The 22,676-nt window shown below is 50.9% G+C and overlaps 1 protein-coding gene and 1 pseudogene across 1 annotated transcript; one reads left to right on the forward strand and one right to left on the reverse strand.

Moving 5' to 3' along the window:
• Window positions 1-2,751: 2,751 nt before the first annotated feature.
• On the reverse strand, window positions 2,752-5,713 carry LOC144156111 (putative exonuclease GOR pseudogene; annotated as a pseudogene).
• Window positions 5,714-5,757: 44 nt separating this feature from the next.
• LOC144156118 (putative exonuclease GOR) lies at window positions 5,758-6,156 on the forward strand. The gene has a single exon (XM_077687948.1). It carries the CDS (start codon window positions 5,758-5,760, stop codon window positions 6,154-6,156), a length of 399 nt encoding a protein of 132 aa, XP_077544074.1.
• The last annotated feature ends 16,520 nt before the right edge of the window (window positions 6,157-22,676 follow it).

Here is a 22,676-nt window from a genome sequence, read left to right on the forward strand (position 1 = left end):
TACAGGACTCGAGCAGAGCGACAACATCGATTCGCTGCTCTAACAGGAATGGTTTACAACGCTTGGGCAGCTCTGTTTATACCCAAAAGCGATAACGGTCAAACGCAACAAGCGGGAACACGCCACGAACGTCACAGACACACACAACACTCTTTCCAGAGTTCGTAAGCCGTTCATAGCCTCGGGCACGTTGAGTCCGAGAGAGGGGAGAGAGGAGGACTCCGTTGCGATCGACGGGGCCTCTGTGTCCTTGAAGAGCGTGGAGACGAGCCTCGCAGGCAGCCGCCGAAGTTTTGAAATGCGCGAGAGCAAAGCGTCTGACGCGGCTTGTCGCAACTTGTTGTCGACATGGTGGCGCGTGTTTTCAAAGGCCTACGAGTGGCTTCGCTGGACAGCCGAGGAGTGATGCGGGGCAGTACGGCGGCGCTGGCCGATTCGTAACAAGGCATAAACCGCTGCCCAGGAGGCACTCTTGAGAAAACTATAGTTCTGGACGCGGGAAAGAAGCCGAAAATAAATCCCAGAATCGCAATAGAAGTCGCAAATCAGGACGTTCATGAAAGCGGTCACCAAATGTACGTCGCGATGTTAATGTTGCTTAACCAAGTCCTGGGCGAAGATACTGGTCAGTCTGTCGTTCGTATCCAGCCGCTGTATGCAGTGATCTTTTTTCTGATCTTCGGCCTTCGTTTTCTTCGAGATTTTGCTTTTCTCCGTACTTTCGATCTGTTTTTCTGCACCACGACTGTGTTAGGGGTTGAGTCAAAGCCTTGTTTGCCAGCGTAGTTTCGTGTGCACACTGATTTCGGAAACAGTCGCTTCATCAAGGTTTTCTGTTTGCACCTGGCAACTCGGTTTGAATCTTGACTATTCACGTTTTGGGCACTCTGAAATTTGGTGGCAACACTTATTCCTCGCAACTTCATTGATTTCAAAACACGTTTGGAGGCTTGGTTGCTACGCGATGTACTCACGCTGGCACGGGTATCCCTCGCTGCTCTTTTCCTAGTAGACGATGTGTAGCTTTTTTCAGTGGTCATCAGCTTGATGACCACTGACACTGCTGACCGCTGCCGGGCCGAGGTTGTGTGGTCCGTACTTTTGTGGGGAGCGAATTTAAGCAGCCGGCTTTGGGTGGCCCTGTCCTTGTAATGGTTCATCGGCTTCACTTTCATTGCCTGTGTCGTAGCTGACACCACATCTTGAGGCGTGAGAACAGCTTCCGTCAATATCATAGACGAGTTGGTGCTTGCGTCGGTGAGTATTTTGTGTTGACTTGGTATGTCGTACGCAATCTCGTCATGTCCAGACATGTCGGAAACACAGTCAAACTTGTATATTAAGGACGAGTCTGTATTGACTGGCACAGTTGTCCTTGCTTTCCTCCGTGTTGCACCTTCGTCTAGACTTACATTTCGGCTCTTGTAAAAGTAGTCTTGCGTACGGTCATCCGGACATGTCATGACTGCATACGCATAGGAGGGTTCGAGCACTTCAGTTTTACATACGTTGACGATGTCACCTTCTGAAGCTATCCCCTCTTGCAGGGTGTTTTCTTCTGTTGCTGATGGAGCTGGCATATATTGCGGTGGTTCTTGCTCAGTTACCTTTCGCTGCTGGTGTGAAGTTCCCAGTGTAACGGCGTCTTCAGTTCTGATCAAGGAATGCGCATTTGTCTGTCGTATTTCAAGCGCCGTTTCAGTCGACTGGTCATTCACAGATGCGTATGTCGTCGTTGGACCTGGGGATGTAGCCAAGCTTGAAGGTTCTTGGGTTTGATAACCTATTACCGGAACCCCCATCAATGTCGTTGAAGTCGTGGGCTTCACGCGAGTTCCGGTCTCCTCCCCAGGCTCATTATACCCGCTTGTATGAATCGACTCATACTGTCGAAGCTGTCGCCTTCTGCCCTCTTTTGCGAGATGTGGCTCCTGAGGGGTGAGGGCTTCTCGTCCGTAAAGTCTTTGTTCGAGGTAACAAAAAATTCTGTATGATTCTTTGGCCGACTCTAGAGCGTCGTCGTGTTGGCCATCAACACTGGTTCCGCGTGCAAGGGCATCCAGCTTCTCGCTGATTGCAGCAAGTCGGTCAGCACTGTGCTGGAGCCTTGCTATCGAAACTGCGGCCTCCACGTCTTTGTTTTGCTCTAGAGTAGGCGTTATCTCGGCAATAAGCTTCCGATTGAATTCGAGAAGGCTGTTCTGGGCGATCCGGAGCCGGTTCCGCTATCTCGACGCCTCCTCCTCGCTTCGGGGTGAGCATGGCGGTCGAAATCGGCGGTCAATTATTTAAAGTGGTGTTTCTGGTTCGCCAGGGCATTAAGCATCGATAAAAGCAATAAGAAAGCAACATACAATTTTGTGGTCAGTACTCCTTTAAAGAAAGAGTTACAGCCGCAGGGAACCATGCATTGCTGAAACGTTTCACTTTTATGCAAAAAAAGGTCGACACATTAAAACTGCCGTCACACACGACGTCGCAACACTGCATCAGATGAGGAGCTCCCACATTCCAGCCACATTGCAAGCAGCATGTTCACAGGCAACAAAAAAATTCCACAAAAGGCGGCGGGGGAGAACCACGTGGCCTCAGGTTCACGCTCTCCGGCGGGGGCCAGCTGTAGTCTAGCGGTGCGAACACTTTCTGGCCTGCTGACGCGCATGAAAGTTCACACCCCTCACACCCAGTTTTTCGGGGCTACACACCACTAGGCGCACACAAAACCCGTTCCGCGTCATACGGCTGCATGGATCATTCCGACGCCTCTCCTGTGACGCGCTCGTGCGGATTCAGATCCGACGCCGCTTTCCAAAGTACCAGCTCCATGCAGGCCCTGGCGTCTTCCGAGCAGTCATGTCCCCGGCGTCCAGCCTGCACATCACGGTGTAGGTAGCTGTTGACCAGCGAGGGCACTGACCACCGGTAAGGCAGGCCCTGGCGGTGGGGGAACAGCATTGCCGTGTCTACCACCGTGTCGTGGATCAGCTTCAGAAAGCGCATGTCATTTTCGAGCCCATGGCCGACCAGCACCACCGAGGCTGTGAAGGGGCGGAGAAGCACCTTCTGCACGTCCTTAAGCGTGGTCTGCACGTTTCTGAGGTGCTCAGCCGTCACAGCACTGAAGGACGTGTTGTAGTCCAGCACGGGGCTTGTGGGTCTGACGTACGTCTCGAACACAGTGGCACCATCCCAGCTCACCACGCTAACCTTGGCAACTTCCAGACCGCGGATCGTGAAGCACATCTCGCAATCTACGGCGAACACGCCGCCAGCGATGCCAGGCCGCAAGCGCGTGCGCACGAAGCCATGCGCCAGCGTGTTCCTCTTCCGTGGTAACCCTTCTGCGCATGCATGGTTGTCCGAGGATTCGCAGCCGGGATGGTCAAGTGCTTCCTGGCAGTAGCTGAACACGCGTCCCCAGCGTCGCCCCGTGTGGAAGCAGCAGCCGTTTTGGGCGTAGTACTCACCGCCAAGAGTAGTACTCACCGCCTGGCGGAGTTAGCCTCGTCACCATCACTCTTCCACCATACTGCGTGGCCGGGCTTGTCGGGACGGGGCGTGGATAGCCGCAACGGAACATTTCGCGGGTGGTAAGTCTGTAGTTGAGAATCTGCTGATACAGGTCGTCGGGGCAGGGCGAAGGGTGGTAGGCACTGTTCAGCGGAATTGGGTGCCGTGGCATAGCCGATGCCATGATGGGCGACAAGGCCTTCTACCGGTCTTCTCCGGCGTCTGCGGTTGCATGCTGCGGAGAGGGACCACCAGGCGAAGTCGCGAGGGCTTGTGCGTTGCCTTCGAACTCCGAGTCCAGGGGGTGATGCTGTCTTCCTCTGAGGTTCTCATCGGGCTGAGTTCAGGTATTGGGGCTTTCGCTCCTCTACCATTTCCATGTCCTTGGTTGCTTCCAAATGGTCCTGCTTTGCATTGCTTTCCCGTTTGTCAGTCATGAAGATGAATAAGACAATTAGAATGCTGACGACTGCCGAAAGCACTAGAAACATGAGTTCACCAGCCAGTGTGCTGCTGCTGATAATGGTGACGCTGCTGATGATGCTGATGATGATGATCTATACACTTAACCGAAAATTGTGAATGGGGCAGAGTAAATAGTATTAAGGTTAGTTGCACATACTCCATTCAGTGAGTCGGGAAATCAGCAGACTTGCAGCGACTGGCCGACCGACTGAGCCGACAAGCGGCCATTTATACACGTTGACACATCTGGACACCCGCACACACGGGAAATGCTAGCTCCAGTCACGTGTGTCATTCAACAATGACATATATCAGATAATCTAAACACAGAGGCGCACCCACTGCGCTTGCGCTCCGAAGGATGGTGCCATTGATATTGATTGATTGATTGATTGATTGAGGGGTTTAACGCGCCGACGCAACGCAGGCGATGAGGCGCGCCGTAGTGGAGGGCTCCGGATTAATTTTGACCACCTGGGGATCTTTATCGTGCGCCGAAATCTCGTACACACGGACGTTTTTGCTTTTCGCCTCCATCAGAAAAGCGGCCGCCGCGGCCGGGAATCGAACCCGCGACCTCGTGCTCAGCAGCGCAACGCCTTAGCCACTGAGCCACCGCGGCGGGTTGGTGCCATTGATACACCGTGCACAAACCTTTTCTGAACGTTGGCTTTTCTCCTGAGGCTCCTTCATAATGGTATTCGTATTCGCGCTCGGAGCAGTACACAACGTTACAGAAAGCACTACTAAATAACCACCTAGCAGCCGGGCCGAGCCCTCCGCGCCCTCCTCCAGAAGATTGAGCTAGGTGTGTACAAAGGTCAAACAGGAAGTGCCGGCTGTTGTGGATTATTTTATTGAAATGTCGCGCCTGGTGGGAGCTGACGATTTTCTACAGGTCTACTGATTTCCCGACTCGCTGATTTGAGTATGTGCAATTAACCTTATCACTATTTACTCTGCGCCATTCACAATTTCCGGTTAAGTGTATAGATCATCATCATCATCAGCATCATCAGCAACAGCACAATGGCTGGTGAACTCATGTTTCTAGGGCTTTCCGCAGTCGTCAGCGTTCTAATTGTCTTGGTCATATTCATGACTGACAAACGGGAAAGCAATAAAAAGCAGGACCCTTTGTAAACAACCAAGGACATAGAAATGGTAGAGGAGGGAAAGCCCCAATACCTGAACTCATGCCCGATGAGAACCTCTGAGGAAGACGTCACCCCCGTGGACTTAGAGTTCGAAGGCAGTGCACAAGGCCTCGCGACTTCGCCTGATGGTCCCTCTCCCCATCTTGGGAAAAAGCGCGAAAAACGTTTACACGTTGAAAAGAATACAGGACACCGCGCCTGTATTCTTTTCTACGAGTAGTCGTTTTTCGTCCTTTTTCCCAAGATGTATCACCAACTCGCACAACTTTCAATTGTGTTAACCCTCTCCGCAGCGTGATACCGCTGCCGCCGGAGGAGACCGGGAGAAGGCCTTGGAGCCCATCATGTCTTCGGCTACGCCACAGCACCCGCTACCGCTGAACAGTGCCTACCGCCCTTCGCCCGGACGAGCTGTATCAGCAGATTCTCAACTATAGCCTTGCCCCCCGCGAAATGTACCGTTGCTGCTATCCACGCCCCATCCCCGAGAGGCCCGGCCGAGCAGTATGGTGGAAGAGTGACGGTGACGTGGCTTACTGGAGCTCCATGACTTGCTGCCGCTGCGGCGGCACTTTCTTCATAACGCCAGACCGCCAGTACTAGGCCAGAACGGCTTCCGTTCCACATGGGGCGACGCTGGGGAGTCGTGTTCAGCTGCTCCCTGGCTGCGCTTGAAGACCCCGGCTGCGAATCCTCGGACCACCATATATGCGGAGAAGGGTTACCTCGGAAGAGGAACACGCTTTCGGTTGGCTTCGTGCGCACAGGCTTGCGGCCTGGCATCCCTGGCGGTGTGTTCGCCGTAGATTGCGAGATGTGCTTCACGATCCGCGGTCTGGAAGTTGCCAAGGTGTGCGTGGTGATCTCGGACGGCGCCACCGTGTTCGAGACTTACGTCAGACGCACAAGCCCCGTTTTGGACTACAACACGTCGTTTAGTGGAGTGATGGCTGACAACCTCAGGAAGCTGAAGGACGTGCAGAAGGTGCTTCTCTGCTATTCACCGCCTCGAAGTTGCTGGTGAGCCATGTGCTCGAAAATTGCTTCCGCTATATGACCTCTTGTGCAAACGAATACGCTGGCATCGAGGCGTCAACTGTCGACACTGATTAGCGTCATGATGAACTACTTCACTTCGCCTCTCCAAGATGGCAGCGCCATCGGTATGAAAAAGGTAGAGGGAAAGATTTAGGTCCCGCTCGCAAACGCACCTCGGCTGTAATTCATGGGGCTGTGGGCACAGCGCTCGTTGCGGCGAGACAGTTTGTGGCGCAGATCCGGGCGCAGGCGCGTCAAACGAATTTTTGTGGCCATGTCATTTCCATGACGGATATGTCCCCGGTGAGGTCTTGGTGTACCCGGGCGTAAAACACGTTTGTGTTAATCAATCCAGGACCCACCAATATGGGGGGCCTCATTTGTTAGGTGTAGCTCTAGTGCGGAAAACTGGTTGAAATGATAATTTTTTAGATCTTATAGTCATGCTCTGCGTGTACGAAACGTCATCGGTCGGAGGCGCACTGATGGCGCTGTCACCCAACAGGCAGCCACCGGCACCAACGCTCCCAATCTCACGTGGCGGAGTTGTCATGATGCTCGATGCTGGGCAGCACGATGGGTGCATTAACGTCTCACGTGACGGAACACAAGCAACTGAATAACACACCGCTACTTCGGACCTTTTTGATTTACATTGACGCGCTTAACAGCTGATATAAGTTACAAAAATGCTCAGCCAGTGCACTCTGTGAAGGTGGATGACCAGCAGAGCTGCATAATACTCAAAATATAAGTACAATAATTTCAGTAGTTACCGAGTCACAAAGCGAACGCCTTGCCACACACCCGAGAACCACATCAAGAGCTCAGAATCAAACGTCGAGATGAGATGGATCCTGTATCGAATGAGTTCGTGCTGTTCCTCGATTTTCTTGCGAATCATCGCATAGACCTTCTCCTACGGTAGAACGTCTTCTCGCTCATTGACCGCAGCACACGCACGATCTTGTTGTCACTGAATTCACGGACCCTCAAGAAAGTCTGTGTCCACTTTCTATTTTGTCTCCACGTTCCACACCAGTCTATACCTTCCTGTCATGATCCGGTTTTCTTTTTTTTTTTGATGTGACGGATTTCGACATCTCTATGGTCGCATCGTAATCCAACCCACATATGTATTTCTTCTGGTTGTGGACGATATAATACGTGTCTATCGTACCAATTTTTGTCTCAAATTTTAGGGTCTCGACCTTACATTTAAACGGTAGTACAAGAGGACCTTTTCCCTCTGATAGCTACGTTTACGTTCACGACGTTCGGCTTCCTTACCGGACTCCAGTTTGCTCAGGCTTCCCGGGTGTCTCAGAGATAGGGCTTGTGCCTCCTCCAAGCCTGTCGACGTCATGATAGCCCTAAGCGCGCAACGCTCTGCAGTATGGGCGGTTTCCTAGGTTTTTATCACTACGGCATCAATTGCCCGATGGCTTTTTCGCTGAAGCTCTCGCAGTGGAACGCCTTGTGATACAGAACGTCCCGAAGTTGGTAGTGGAAACATATAATATGTCCGACCTTTTAGGAATCTTTTCGCCAAATTTGTAATGCGTGGTTGGGCTCCACACTCGCGAAGTACTTCCACGATGCCTGAATGGTTGATCATGGCTGTCATGTAATGGATGGCAAAATCAAAAGTGTCCGGCTAATCCTCAGGAGATGCAGTGTTAGAGAGAGAAGTATCTTTTATGGGCAAGTGAGGTCAGTCAGGCGAGGCGTCCGACTTGCTACACCGCATTGGGTTGAAGGTGTGATTATTATATATATAAGTAACTTTCACTTCACATAAATGCTCAAACCCACAGGTGGACAGCAAAAGTATAAACACAATCAGGTGATATAGCCGTTTGTCCGAGAGTTCATAGCGAACTGTCAAGGTGCAGTGCTCCGGAGGAACACTCCGAGCACATTCGTTGCGCGACTTGCCTTGCCTGCTGTTTGCCAGAACGGAAGGAGATGCTTACAAAAGATCTAGGCGGACACGGGCATGTTTCATGCAGTCGTTTCATGCAAATTTTTCGTGCAGTGTAATAGCTACATAAAAATACGAGTGCATACTGGTCTCCGAGGACTTGGGTCGTAAATAACATTTATTCTCTCCCGCACAAAAAAGAAAACTGCTGAAAAAGACCGCAAATGCACTAGAGCATTCCTGAGTAACTATGGAAACACAAAAGTACTGTTGATTGTGAGGAAATCAACGCGTAACTCTATTACATATGGTTAACCACCAAATGTTTAATGTCCGGCAGGTGTTTACATGTTTGTTGCTCCTTGAAGTTGTAGCGGTCAATTCTTCATCGGCAGCAAGCGCCTACCATCATCATCATTGGCCAGTACATCATCAGCACCACGTGGCTTCCGCACGCAGTACGAGCCACGCCCCAGGCAGAGAACACCCACGGGTCTACGCTGCTTGGCCAGAATCTACGGGTGTTCCTCGGTTCGCGGGTTACTGCTGCTATCAAACTCGTATGCAAATAAATGTAGGCCCTTCTGCACGGACACTATGGCGCCTACAAAGTATTTGAATTATACGTTGCTTGGCAGTGGCATTAGCTTTCGTTCCCGTTTCCGCTCGCAGCGTCGCTGATCCTACCGCGCCTTCTCCTGGGCAATGCGTATGACGCGTTGTCTACCCATTGCGCAGTAACGTGCGGCCAATGTTTGTCATTGCCACATCGACGCTGCTCCGCCCGAACCGCCTACCGCCCCTCTCAACCGTCATCGCTTGATCTGTGCTTCACGCAGTAGCTCACTGCGCGCCCGCTCTGCTAAGAGCGACATAAACCCAGATAAACCCAGCCACACACTCGCCCCTTACTACTAACTCCTCTTGAAAATGGTTTTTATATGAGACGCATCTCTTGCTCTGAGGCATGTCCCTCCTGCGTCGGCGCCGGCGGCGTCCGCACGCCACCTGCGCATGCGCGACTCTCCTCCGCTCTTCTCTCCGAAAGCTGTGCGCAACAATCTCACTCCGTCTCATTATCATAAAAAAACAGCTGCGTGCGCGCGCTTCGCTCGCTTCGCTCCGCTCCGGGCACGCAAGTGCGTGCATGCGCGACTCTCTTCCGTTGTCTCCTCTCGTTCAGGCACCCGCCGCGGTGGCTCCGTGGCTAAGGCGTTGCGCTGCTGAGTACCAGGTCGCGGGTTCGATTCCCGGCCGCGGCGGCCGCTTTTCTGATGGAGGCGAAAAGCAAAAACGCCCGTGTGTACGAGATTTCGGTGCACGATAAAGATCCCCAGGTGGTCAAAATTAATCCGGAGCCCTCCACTACGGCGCGCCTCATCGCCTGCGTTGCGTCGGCGCGTTAAACCCCACAATCAATCAATCAAATCAATCAATCAATCTCGTTCAGGCGCTGTAAATATAAAGCGGGTAGCGCGCTACGGCGGTTCAGTCAGCGCTCGCTCTCGTTCGACTCCGCGTGACTTGCTTGACGACTTCCTGCTTGGCTTGATTCTTCCGATGAAGACGTGATGGAAGGGGCAGTCCCTTCAGCGAGTGGACTGACGCAATCCAATACCAGCGTCAGTCCAAAGGCTCCCCCCTGATGCGTCGCATCACATCAGGGTTCCCTCGCGGGAAGATGGGCGTAATTTTTCCCCTCATTCTTATCGGGTTGTGAAAGGAGACGTTTCTGCATTGACAAAACCACTTTCACGCACCGATATACAGCTTCTCTTTAATATGTTCGTGGCAATTCATGAAACACTCATGAGTTTCTCTAAAAGATGAACGATACGTAAAATCGCCCATTCACGTGCCCATCCCGATTCACAGAAAGCATAAAAATAGTGTCCCTCTTCGCGTTCAGGCTACACACTCTGTGAAGCAATCGGCCGTCGACGGAAAGACACCAGTCTCTGGACTGAGAAAGATATCTCGGTGATATTTTTCGATCTTTTGGCGTCTATCTCTAGGGTTAGTCCCGAGACGTCTCAGCTTTCAAAACGAACGAAAAGGCCGCAAGAAGAGGTGGTGGTGGGATGTAGTGCTAAGAATATTTCCGGTGGTATTCTGACACCGCACCGCCACCCGGCTGCCCTTCTGGTTGGCGCACTCAGCTACTCTGAAGCACACATATCGATTATGAATAGCGGGCTTCGTTGCACGCGTTCAGAAGTCCCGACGCCGGCCTGATCATAAGTCGTAGGAGTCGCTCAGAATGGGACGCTTATTCAGGTTAACGTATACTGTAGCCGGAATGTGTACAGCTCGAGTTGGCATCGCTGGGCGCCAAATGTTGCTGTACTGCAGCAATGTCCCCACGAAATCAGTCTCAGGTTTTATTTTCTGGCTGAAGATTCTGGCTAAAGCGGCGATCCTCCAACTGGAGTTACCAGCGCTGCTTGTGTTCCCCGCATGGCATTCCACTCCTAACCCTACCGATGACCATCGATGCACACCAAATTGCAAGCTGTGTTACCTTCACCGCATCATCACTTACAAGGACTGACATCAACGACTGATTCCACTCCTGTGGTCAAGCAGAAACATCCACTGCAGCCCTATGTCTCAACTTCAATAGCAAGCTTTTAGACACCCAAAGAAATCAGGCCCGAACAACCAAATCGGTGGGTTGTTCACAAGGCGTTCGTGATACTCCCACTGCTCAACGTTTTCCTCCCTTCCATCGACATAATCAAACACTAATACCGACATTACCGTTCCCCCACACCCCACAACTTCCACCTCATCTTCATCCTCAATTGAGGGCCTCTTCACAGAACTACGAAAGCAAAACCCGATGCTGCTACAACGCATACAAGGCCTCGAATAAGGATCACGCACTCCTAACGACGATCGCGTTTGCGAGCTCGAAGGTCATTTTCAAGCTGAACAATGTGGCTCTCAACTCCCCCGTCGTGTCCTCCCTCCTCCCACCATCACTGCTAAAGATGTGTCGGCGCTCATAGATGGAAAAATGCCAGTAGCTGTTGCTGAAGTAAAGCAAACACTAACCACTTCTACCCAATCAATCGTCCAGCTCAGAGAAACCATCACGTCCCAAATTACAGCCCTAGAACAATCAGGCTCCCTCTCTCCAAGATACCTCAATCATTTCATCACCACCTCGATTGCCGTGAAGTCGAACAATCACACAACCCCAAAAAAGCCTAAAATTGATCAGAGCCACGAGGAGTAACTTGCCTCTATAACCCCCCTTCCACAAGACTAACGCCTCCACGGTTGCAATCTTCCATAGAATAGCCGCTCTGTCTTCAGCAAATGCTTTGAACTCGGCCATTATACTCAGTAACACCAACCTGACACTTTGGTCCTACAGGAATCTGAAAGCCCTTCAAAAAAACTCAGAGGTTACGAAGCATCCACTCAAGATCCGTCTCACCACACCGCCACGCTCGTATCCAAGGCTCAGCTACCAAACTACACGACATCGCCTCCTCCATAGCTCATACACATTTTTAAAATCTTACCCTCCCACCCGAAGAAGACAAGCGTGTTCATTCTCAACATCTACAGTCCTCCTACCCAATCCCACTCCCCCATCCATTCGCCCCGCTCCTCTCATAGTTTTAGGTGATTTCAACGCCCCGCACGCCTCATGTGGCCATCATCACGCAACCAAACAAGAAGCAACCTTACTTCCCACCATTTCAGCAGCACGTTCTCACTCTCTGAAATGACCTTACCACGTATACGCGGCTGGACAACAGTGTATCACGAGATACGAGACTCAACCTTACCTTTTTACATATTTGTTACCCTGAATTGCCGATCCTTGAAAACACATTGGGCAGCGATCACCACGTTATGCGTACCACTTTACCCGGCCTCAGACTCAAACCTAGGCTAAGTGAAGCCACACTCACCAACTGGGAATCATTTCGCAAGGATCCTGTACCCCTTTCAGACACTATCCCAACCTGGAAGAATGGACTTCACAATTAATCACTGCTGTCAAAAAGCATTCCAAGACAATTGCTCTCACGGTGGGAAATCCATCGGGTGACTCCCCATTTCTCCATCTATGGGAGGCTCGCCGGGGCTTAGTTCGTACATGGCGGAGGCAAAAATATTATCGATCCCTGAAATGTCGAATTGCTGCCGTGACGGTGCTACTTACGAATACGATAGATAGCCCTCAGTGCACGCTACGCCGAAATGCAACTAACATGCCAAGCAGAGGTGTTCTCACGATTTTTATTTTCACCAGCAACCTTCGCTGCAAAACAACACACGCAACAGGAGTCTAAAAACGCGTTTATTCTAGTAAAAACGCATACGGGTCTCATTAGCGCGGGTCACCTGCAATGCTGGCGCCGCAGGTAGCCGTTAATACAAGCTGCTGCTTACTAGGTGAAAGCGCTGATGAAAAAAATATCAGGATACGGCTCCGAGAATGTACAAAAGAACGAGAAAAGCACGGTAACAGAGAACGATTTCTTTTTAATGTTTCACCAGTTGTGCTGCGGTCATTCGAAGCCGCTATCTACGTTAACACCCTTCACAAACAAAATTCTGCAACATTCTGCGACCAGCTCTAAGGAACACTCAGAAGTAAGCACACTCGGCATTGCCTCCGTTGTATTCTTGGCTCAAAATCCACCGAAGCTGCCACGCACAATTAGGTCCACTGTCTTGTATCCTCATTCGAGCGATGAGCTACTAAAAGAGCTCAAGACCACCCGCTTTGGTACCGACAGCATTGCCTCTCATTTCTGCCACGCCGATTACACTGGCGCTGCGAATCCTGCCCTCGACGCTCCAATTAGGCCGCAAGAACTTGACCAAGCTCTCTCGTGTCTCACTAGAAACACCACTCCCGGCCAAAACCATATAAAGAAATCGTCCGCAGCTTGGGCGATGCCTATCTAAAAGCTTTCCTGGATTTCTTTAACGTCGACTGAACAAACGGCACCCTCCCTTCCCACTGGCAGCACGCAGATATATAAGTCATTCCATAGCCAAACAAGCCAATCCAGGTCTCCAACCTTTGCCCCATCTCCCTCACCTCCACTCTCGACAAACTCTTCGAACGCGTGGCTCACGTCCGCCTCAATACTCACCTTGAAGACAACGACCTATTCCCCCACACCATGTTGGGCGTCCGCTCACACCTCTCAACTCAAGATGCTCTCCTACAGGTCAAAGAGCAAGTCATCGATCACCTCACCAAAAATCATACCAGTGCCATCTTAGCCATCGACGTCAAGGACGCGTTTGACAACGTCACACATCAGGTCATCTTAGAAGGACTTCAAGGAACCCAGTGCGGTGTGCGCACATACAACTGCGTTCGGGCCTTTCTTACCGACCGCACTGCCACCCTTAGCATTGGACAACTTCCTTCCGACACAGTTCGCCCACCTCCCAAAGGAACCCAACAAGGTTCAGTTATATCACCCCTTCTCTTCAATATCACTCTCCTCAAGCTCGCTCCTCTCCTTAAAACCATTCCTGGTCTCCAACATACCCTAGATACTGACAATGCAACTCTTTGGACCACCACCGATTCTCCCAGCATAAACACAAGGTACCCTTCAAAAGGTTATCGACACCATTCTCACTTATCTTCGACCTCGAGGCCTCACATGGGCTCCGAGGTTGTCAGCGCATCTCATCTCCCTCTCCCCAAGTCGTAGGCGACATCCAGTTCCTGCACCCGACCCTGCAGCAACAATCGATTCCACAGCGATTCTTTAGGTACACACACACCCTTCGTATATTCGGAGTCCATTTGTATCAAGATGGCTCTAAAGCTACAGTTCTTCCCCAGATACACGCCACTGTCACCGAACCCACCCATCTCCTAAATGCATCATAAGCCAACGTTAGGGCCTCAAAGAACACGATACAATGCGACTAATTCGAACACTTTTATTAATCCCATCAAAGATTATACCACATACATCGCTCTCAAAAGCAAATAACGGGAGAAAGTCGACATACTAACTCTAAAAGCTTTCAAAATTGGGTTTGGCCTCCTTACTTAAACCTCTACTTGTCGTGTCCTTCAATTTGGAATCCACAACACTCTCAAAGAACTCTTGGACGCTCAACGCAAAAGCCAACTCACCAGATTCCTCCTTACCAGTACCTGCCGACACGTCCTTTATGTAGGGGGCTTTCGGACCCCACCTGCTTCAGAATCCCTTCAACGCGTTCCATCTTCAAACCGTGGGAATGGTTTAAAAATGGAATGCATCGGTGGTGGGATGATGTGGTGAAGGTAACATAGCTTGCAATTTGGTGAGCATCGGTGGTCATCGGTGGGTTCGGAGTGGAATGCCGGGGGGGGGGGGGGGTTGGGGGGGCACACAAGCAGCGCTTGGTTTCACTTTAATCGTTGATGCTAGAAGGGCGTGGTAACTCAAATTAGAGGATCCCCGCTTTAGAATCAATGAATGTTCACCCAGATTTTAAAACCCGAGGCTGACTTCGTGGGGACATTGCTGCAGTACAGCGAAGTTTGGCGCCCAGCGAAGCCAACCCGAGCCGTACACATTCCGGCTACAGTATACGTTAACCTGAATAGGCGTCCAATTCTGAGCGACTCCTACGACATATGATCAGGCCGGCGTCGGGACTTTCTGAACGCGTGCAACGAAGCGAGCAATTCATGATCGATATGTGTGCTCCAGAGTCAATGAGTGCGCCAACCAGGAGTGCAGCCGGGCGGCGGTGCGGTGTCAGAATACCACCGGAAATTTTCTGAGCACTGCATCCAACCACCACCTCTTCTTGCGGCCTTTTCGTTTGTTGCGAAAGCTCGAAGGCTGGAACTAGCCCAAGGGCATTACGTCAAAAGAGCGTTTTCTGGGTTGCGCACCTCTGAACATTTACCGGGATATTTTTCTCAGTTCAGAGACTGGTGTCTTTCCGTCGAGGGCCGGTTGCTGCACAAAGTGGGTCGCCTGAACGCGAGCAGGGAAACTCTTTTCCTGCTTTTTGTGCATTGGGATTCGCAGGTAAATAGGCGTTTTAGGTAAAGTTCAGGTTTTAGAGAAAATCGTAGGTTTTTCATGTATTGCCACCACCATATTAAAGAGAAGCTTTACAACGCTGCGTAAAAGTGGATTTATTTTGGCCACCTGGGGATCTTTAACGTGCGCCGAAATCTAGTACACACGGCCATTTTTGCTTTTCGCCCCCATGAGAAAAGCTGCCTCGCTGCCGCGAAACGAACATGAGGGGGAAAAGCGTCTTCAGTTTTGGTTTCACTTTATTATGCAAACAGAGGAAATAACATAACATCAGTATACAGGCAAGTTTCTTATAGTGAAGAACACTGCAGGTGGGGCCCCTGATGGTTAATAACAAAATAAAAAATAGGTGCAGTCGCTGAACAACAAATACTGCATCAGGGTTATACAATGGAAAAAAAGTTCACCATCTTCCCGTAGGGGAACCCTGAGTAGTATGAGAAGCAGCCTTGGGGTCGACTCAAGTTCCCATTTGTCTTCAGTTCGATTACGGGGTTGCGGGAGGAGAATGATGGGAGCGGAGCACGCGCGCGCGTCATTTATACCGCTCACCTACTGTGGCACTCCCAGCGGAGTATGCAGCGGCTACCATAGCGCATCTAACCCTAAGCTGCTTCGCAATATCACGCGCGGAGCCGCAGGAGTTGCCATTTGTAGCGCACTACCGGAGAGGGGTGGAGCTGCGGAGAGGACAGGAGGAATGCCGGAGAGGAGAGAAGGAATGCCGGAGAGGAGAGGATATGAGACGAGGATAGGAGAGGAGAGGGACGAGGATGTGCATGCGCAGTGGGGTGGGGACGCCGCACAACGGCGGAATCACAACGGCGGAGGGAACAGGCGCTACCATAAGCTGCTCCGCATCTAAAACAAATTATTAAGCCACGAACTCTCAAAATAGTATTGATGCTTAGAGTGGGCGAAAAACTTATCCACTAACCGATGGAGGTACACATTTGGTTACACGCACATATATAGTAATACGCATATCTATAGTTATATGTGGTCTTACAGAGGAGTTAGAAGTAAGCGGCGAGTATGTCGCTGGGTTTATCTCGCACTTATCAGAGCGGGAGCGCAGCGAGGCGGACAATTCATGTCCGCCGTCATCGTTTGAAGCACAGATCAAACGATGACGGCTGACCCTACCGGCCCTGGCCGCACGTTAATGGCCGCACGTTATTGCGCAATGGGTCGGCAACGCGTCATACGCATTTCCCAGGAGCAGGCGGCGTAGGATCAGCGACGCCGCGAGCGAAAACGGGAACAGAAGATAATGCCACAACCACGAAACGTATAAATAAAATACTTTGTAGCCGCCATAGTGGTTGTGCACAAGGGCCTACATTTATTTATACACGAGTTTCGATGGCACTAGGAGCCCGCGAACCGAGGAGCCCCCGTAGATTGTGGCCAAGCGGCGTAGAAGTGTGGGTGTTCTCTCACTGGCGCGTGGCTCGTACTGCGTGCGGAAGCCACGTGGGGCGGATGATGGTACTGGCCAATGATGATGATGGTAGGCCCTTGCTACCAATGACAAATTGGCCGCTACAACTTCAAAGAGCAACAAACATATTAGACATTTGGTGGTTAACCATCTCTAATACAGTTACGCTTTGAATTCCCAAAAAACCACATCCCTTTGTGTTTCAGTGGACACTCAAGACTGCTCTAGTGCATTTGTGGTCTTTTTTAGCAGTTTTCTTTTTTGTGTGTGAGAAAACAAATGTTATTAATGAATCAAGTCCTCGGAGTCCAGTATGCACTCGTATTTTTATGTGGATGTTAGACTTCGCGAAAAATCTGCATGAAACGACTGCATGAATCATGCCCCTGTCCGCCTAGGTATTTTCTAAGCATCTCCTTGCGTTCTGGCTAACAGGCAAGGCAAGTTGCGCAACAAAGGGGCTCTGAGCGTTTCTCCGGAGAATTGGACCTTGACAGTGAGCTATGAACTCTCAGACAAACGGCTATATCACCTGATTGTGTTTGTGCGTTTTGTGTCCACCTGCGGGTTTGAGCATAGATGTGAAGGGAAAGTTATTTACATATATAATTATCACACCTTCACCCCAATTCGGTGCAGCAAGTGGGGCGCCTAGCCTGGCTGACTTCGCTTTCCTATAAAAGTACTTCTCTCTCTAACACTGCATATTCTGAGGATTGGCGGTACAGTTTTGATTTTGCCCTCCATCACATCACAGCCATGATCAACCATTCAGGCACCGTGGAAGTACTTCGCGAGTGTGGAGCCCACCCACGCATTACCAAATTTGCGAAAAGATTCCTAAAAGATGGGATATATTAAATGTTTTCTCTACTAGCTTCGGGGCGTTCTGTATCCCAAGGCGTTCCACTGCTGGAGCTTCAGCGAAAAAGCCATCGGGCAATTCATGATGTAGTGATAGGAAATCTGGGAAACCGCCCATACTGCACACCGTTCCCCGCTTAGGGCTATCATGAAGTCGACAGCCTTGGAGTAGGCACAAGCCCTATTTCTGAGACACCCGGGAAGCGTGAGCAACCTGGAGTCCAATAAGAAAGCCGAACGTCGTGAACGTAAACATAGCTATAAAAGGCAAAAGGTCCTCTTGTACTACCGTTTAAATGTGAGGTCGAGACCCTATAATTTGAGACAAAAAATGATACGATAGACACGTATTATATCGTCCACAACCAGAAGAAATACATGTGTGGGTTGGATTACGATGCGACCATAGAGATGGAGAAATCCGTCACATAAAAAAAAGAAAACAGGATGACGACGAGAAGGTATAGACTGGTTTGGAATGTGCAGACTAAATACAAAGTGGACACAGACGTTCTTGTGGGCCAGTGAATTTAGTGACAACAAGACCGTGCGTGTGCTGCGGTCAAGGAGCGAGAAGACGTTCTTCCGTAAGAGAAGGTCTATGCGATTATTCCCAAGAAAATCGAGGAACAGAACGAACTCGTTCGGGACAGGTTCAATCTCATCTCGACATTTGATTCTCAGCTCTTGATGTGGTCCGCGGGTGTGTGGCAAGACGTTTGCTTTGTGACTCGGTAATTACTCAAATTATTGTACTTTATTTGGAGTATTATGCAGCTCTGCTGGTGATGCACCTTCACAAAGTGGAATGGCTGAGAATTTTTCGTAACTTCTAACAGCTGTCGAGCCGGGCGATATAAATCAATAAGGAGCGGAGTCGCGGTGTGTTATTCAGTCTCTTGTGTTCCCAGGGGGAAGATCCATCACGTGAGCCATAAACGAACCCACGGTGCTGTGCAGCAGCGAGCATCAGCACAATGCCGCCTCGTGCGTTTGGGAGTGTTGGGGCCAGTGGCTGCGTGTTAGGTAACCGCGGCATGAGTGCGACTCCGACCGATGATGTTTTGTAAACGTAGAGCATGACTGAAAGGTGTGAACTGTAAAAAAATATGACTTTGGGGGGTTTAATGCACCAGAACTACACATGGGCAATGAGGTGCGCCGTAGTGTAGGGCCCCGGATTAACTAACACGAAAGGGTTTTTTGTCCGGGTACTCCAAGATCTCACCGGCGGCATATCCGTTACAGAAGTGCCATCGCCAGAAAAATTACATTGTCGTGGCAGCGCCCGGATCCGAGCCCCGAACTGTCTCACCGCAACGGGAGGAACAAAGCACTGTGCCCTCTGCGCCATTAATTCCAGGAGAGGTTGGTATGCGAGCGCGCCCTATTCTTTCTCACTACCTTTTTCATTCGGATGGTGCTGACATCTTGGAGAGGCGAAGCGGAGTAGTTCATCATGACGCTAATAAGCGTCGAAAGTTGGCGCCTCGATGTCAGAGTCTTCGTTTACGAGGGACGCGGGTGAATTGAGGCACTTTCCACCAACTACTGCTTTCGGTTTCGGTTTCGGTTCGGTTTCGTTTGCACGGTTTTCAGGGGGCTGTGGTTTCAGTCATATTGACGCAATTATCCGGCACGTGCAATCCAGTGTCTAACGTTGATGCGTCTATCGGTGCCATACCGACCTAATATAAATAGCGATGTGCAGTTCATATGGATGCACAATAAACATTTACATGCTGCTGTGAAGGCAAAGTTTCCTTTCGTGTTTTACTGATTCCTTTGAAAGAGGCATCAACCACATTTTTTCGACTAACTGGGTATCTTTTTAACGCACTCCGAATTCTCGACACACGCCCGTTTCCCTGTTTCGCCTCCATCAGACAAGCGGCCTCAACGGTTGGAATCGAACCCACGTCCTGTCCTTCTGCTCTACAGCACAACGATTTCGTCGCGGCGATTCAAACAGTGTTTTGGCACTTTTGTTTCGGCGGGTGGAGTGCGCCACGTGCTGGTGATACGTGCTGGTAATACTTTGATGCGAGCTCGGTATGTGCATGTAGTTGGGACTAAATGTGATAGATTCAAAGCAATCCTGACAACAAAATGTCCTTTGGCGAGTGCGGAGGATCGCAACAAATCCGAGACTTTTTTTAAAAAGGCCCGTTTTCCATCATACTTGGTCACGCTTCGACGACAGGGAATTGAAGGGATACGTTGACCAATTTTCGGTGTTAATATTGTTACACAGTTCCCTTTCTCTACTTGAATGAATACCATATCTGAAATATGAGCGCACTGCGATGCCTGGAACATACTACATTTTCAGCTCATTGATTGCCCTGATGGAACAGCACGTGGAGCGAAATGGACATCGGCGTCACATCACTCCGTGGAATTGTAAAGTGACGTAGTTTTCCGCCCCCAAAGCTCGTCAGAAAGTCGCGATGTCACAACTCACGCCCGGCCAGGCGAGCGGCGACTGGCACTGGCGCGTTCACGAACTGATGTCCGTAGACAGAGCTACAGGCATAAACCGCTGCCCAGGAGGCACTCTTGAGAAAACTATAGTTCCAGACGCGGGAAAGAAGCCTACAATAAATCCCAGAATCGCAGTAGAAGTCGCAATCAGGACGTTTATGAAAGCGGTCACCAAATATACGCCGTGATGTTAGCCCGGAAGCCCGTCAGGCAACTCAGCCGCTGATCTCGGGCGAAGGGCGGTCGAAGCAACGTTTCCACCGGCTCCATAGTAATGTGACGTCCGCACAAAACTCCCAAGTCATACCGTACTTCTGTCACACGGGCCCCCTACGCTGGAAATGCGGGAAACTGAAACTAACCAACTTCAGGCCATTCCACGTAATTAATTATTGCAAGCTCAAGTATTCAAAGTGGTGTTTCTTGTTCACCAGGACATAAGGCATCGATAAATACAATAAGGGAGTAACATAAAAATTTTTGTCAGTACTCCTATAAATAAACAACGACAGCTGCAGGGAACGAGGCATTGCTGAAACTTTTCACTTTTATGTAAAAAAAACTATGCCCATTAAAACTGTCGACACGCACGACGCCACAACAGTGTATCAGATGATCCGCTCCGACCGTCCGGCCTCGTTGCAAGCAACATGTCAAAAGCAACAAAAAATAGCGACACAAATGTGGCGCGGGAGAACCACGTGCCCTCATCTTCATGCTCTCCGGAAGGGGCCAGCTGTAGTCTAGCGGTGCGAACACTTTCTGGCCTGCTGACGCGCATGAAAGTCCACACCCCTCACACCCAGTTTGTCGGCGCTACACACCACACACAGGCGCACGAAAACCCGTTCCGCGTTATACGGCTGCATGAATCATTCCGACGCCTCTCCTGTTAAGCGCTCGTGCGGATTCAGATCCGACGCCGCTTCCCAAAGCGCCAGCTCCATGCAGGCCCTGGCGTCTTGCGAGCAGTTACGCCCCCGAGGTCCAGCCTGTATATCACGGTGTAGGTAGCTGTTGACCAGTGAGAGCAGTGACCGCCGGTAAGGCAGGCCCTGGCGGTGGGGCAACAGCAGTGCCATGTCTACCACCGTGTCGTGGATCAGCTTCAGATCGCGCAGATCATTTTCGAGCCCATGGCCGACGAGCACCGTGGAGTAGGTGAAGAGGCGGAGAAGCACCTGCTGCACGTCCTTAAGCGTGGTCTGTACGTTTCTGAGGTGCTCAGCCGTCACAGCACTAAAGGACGTGTTGTAGTCCAGCACGGGGCTTGTGGGTCTTACTTACGTCTCGAACACAGTGGGGCCATCCCAGCTCACCACGCTCCCCTTAGCAACTTCCATACTGCGGATCGTGAAGCACATCTCTCAATCCACGGCGAACACGCCGCCAGCGATGCCAGGCCGCAACCGTGTGCGCACGAAGCCGTGCGCCAGCGTGTTCCTCTTCCATGGTAACCCTTCTGCACATACATGGTAGTCCGATGATTCGCAGCCGGGATGTTCAAGTGCTGCCTGGCAGCAGCTGAACTCGCGTCCCCAGCGTCGCCTCGTGTGGAAGTGGCACCCGTTTTGGGCTTAGTACTCACCGCCCGGCGTTATGATGAAAGTGCCGCCGCAGCGCCAGCAAGTCTTGCGGCTGGAGTAAGCATCGTCGCCGTCACTCTTCCACCATACTGCGTGGCCGTGCTTTTCGGGAACGGGCCATGGATAGCCGCAGCGGTACATTTCTCGGGGGGGAGGGGGGGTAAGTCTGTAGTTTAGAAGCTGTTGATACTGCTCGTCGGGGCAGGGCGAAGTGCGGTAGGCACTGTACAGTGGTATCATGTACCACGGCGTTTCCGAGGCAAGGATGGGTTCCGAGACCTTCTGCCGGTCGGCTTCGAGGGCAGCGGCAGCATGCTGTGGAGAGGAACCATAAGGCGATGTCGCGAGGCATTGTGGGTTACCTTCGAAGTCCATGTCCAGAGGGGTGCCACTGTCTTGCTCTGACGTTCTCATCGGGCATGAGTTCAGGTATTGGGGATTCCCTTCTGTACCATTTGCATGTCCTTGGTTGCTTCCAAATGCTCCTGTTTTACATCGCTTTCCAGTTTGTCAGTCATGAAGATGACTAAGACAATTCGAATGCTGGCGACTGGAGAAAGCACTAAAAACATGAGTTCACCAGCCATTGTGCTGCTGGTGTTGCTGCTACCGCTGATGCTGTACTATACAATTAACCGAAAACGGTGAATGGCACAGGTTTAATACTATTACGGTTAATTGCACACACTCCATTCAGCGGATCGAAAAACCCGTACACTAATAAAAAAGGCAGTGGCTATTTTCCCGGCAGCCGACAGATTAGCCTGGGAGTAAAGTTGCCGGCAGTTCCTTCCCATTGGCTGAGCCAGACCACGTGATTATCCTTCCGGCATATTTTCGCAGATGCTATTTTGCGGGCAGCCGGCAGATTAGCCGGGAAGAAAAGTTGGCGGCAGTTCCCCAGCAATGCTGCCTCTGGGCTCCAATGCTGCCGCTGCCAGAGATGTTAACTTTTAGGTTGGGGACAAGTTTTCGAGCTTTGCAAAGCTTGAGGAGAAGGTTGATTGGTATTGAAAAACGAGTCGGCAAGATTGCGGCGGGCAGTTCGAACTTTATCACTTTGATTACAGACAGTGAATGTTCCTTGGTGTTGCCTTTGTAGACTTTCAAGTGAAGTCGCAGAATAAATAAATGACCAGCAAAAAATCAAGATTCGCGGCA

The sequence above is a fragment of the Haemaphysalis longicornis genome, unplaced genomic scaffold, assembly GCF_048455015.1.
Source record: "Haemaphysalis longicornis isolate Haplotype H1 unplaced genomic scaffold, Haemaphysalis longicornis Haplotype H1 scaffold_1, whole genome shotgun sequence".
NCBI lineage: Eukaryota > Metazoa > Arthropoda > Arachnida > Ixodida > Ixodidae > Haemaphysalis > Haemaphysalis longicornis.

Bases quoted from the DNA above. Each gene is read 5' to 3' on its own strand.
- LOC144156118 (XM_077687948.1), top strand. From the start codon at position 5,758: ATGGGGCGACGCTGGGGAGTCGTGTTCAGCTGCTCCCTGGCTGCGCTT.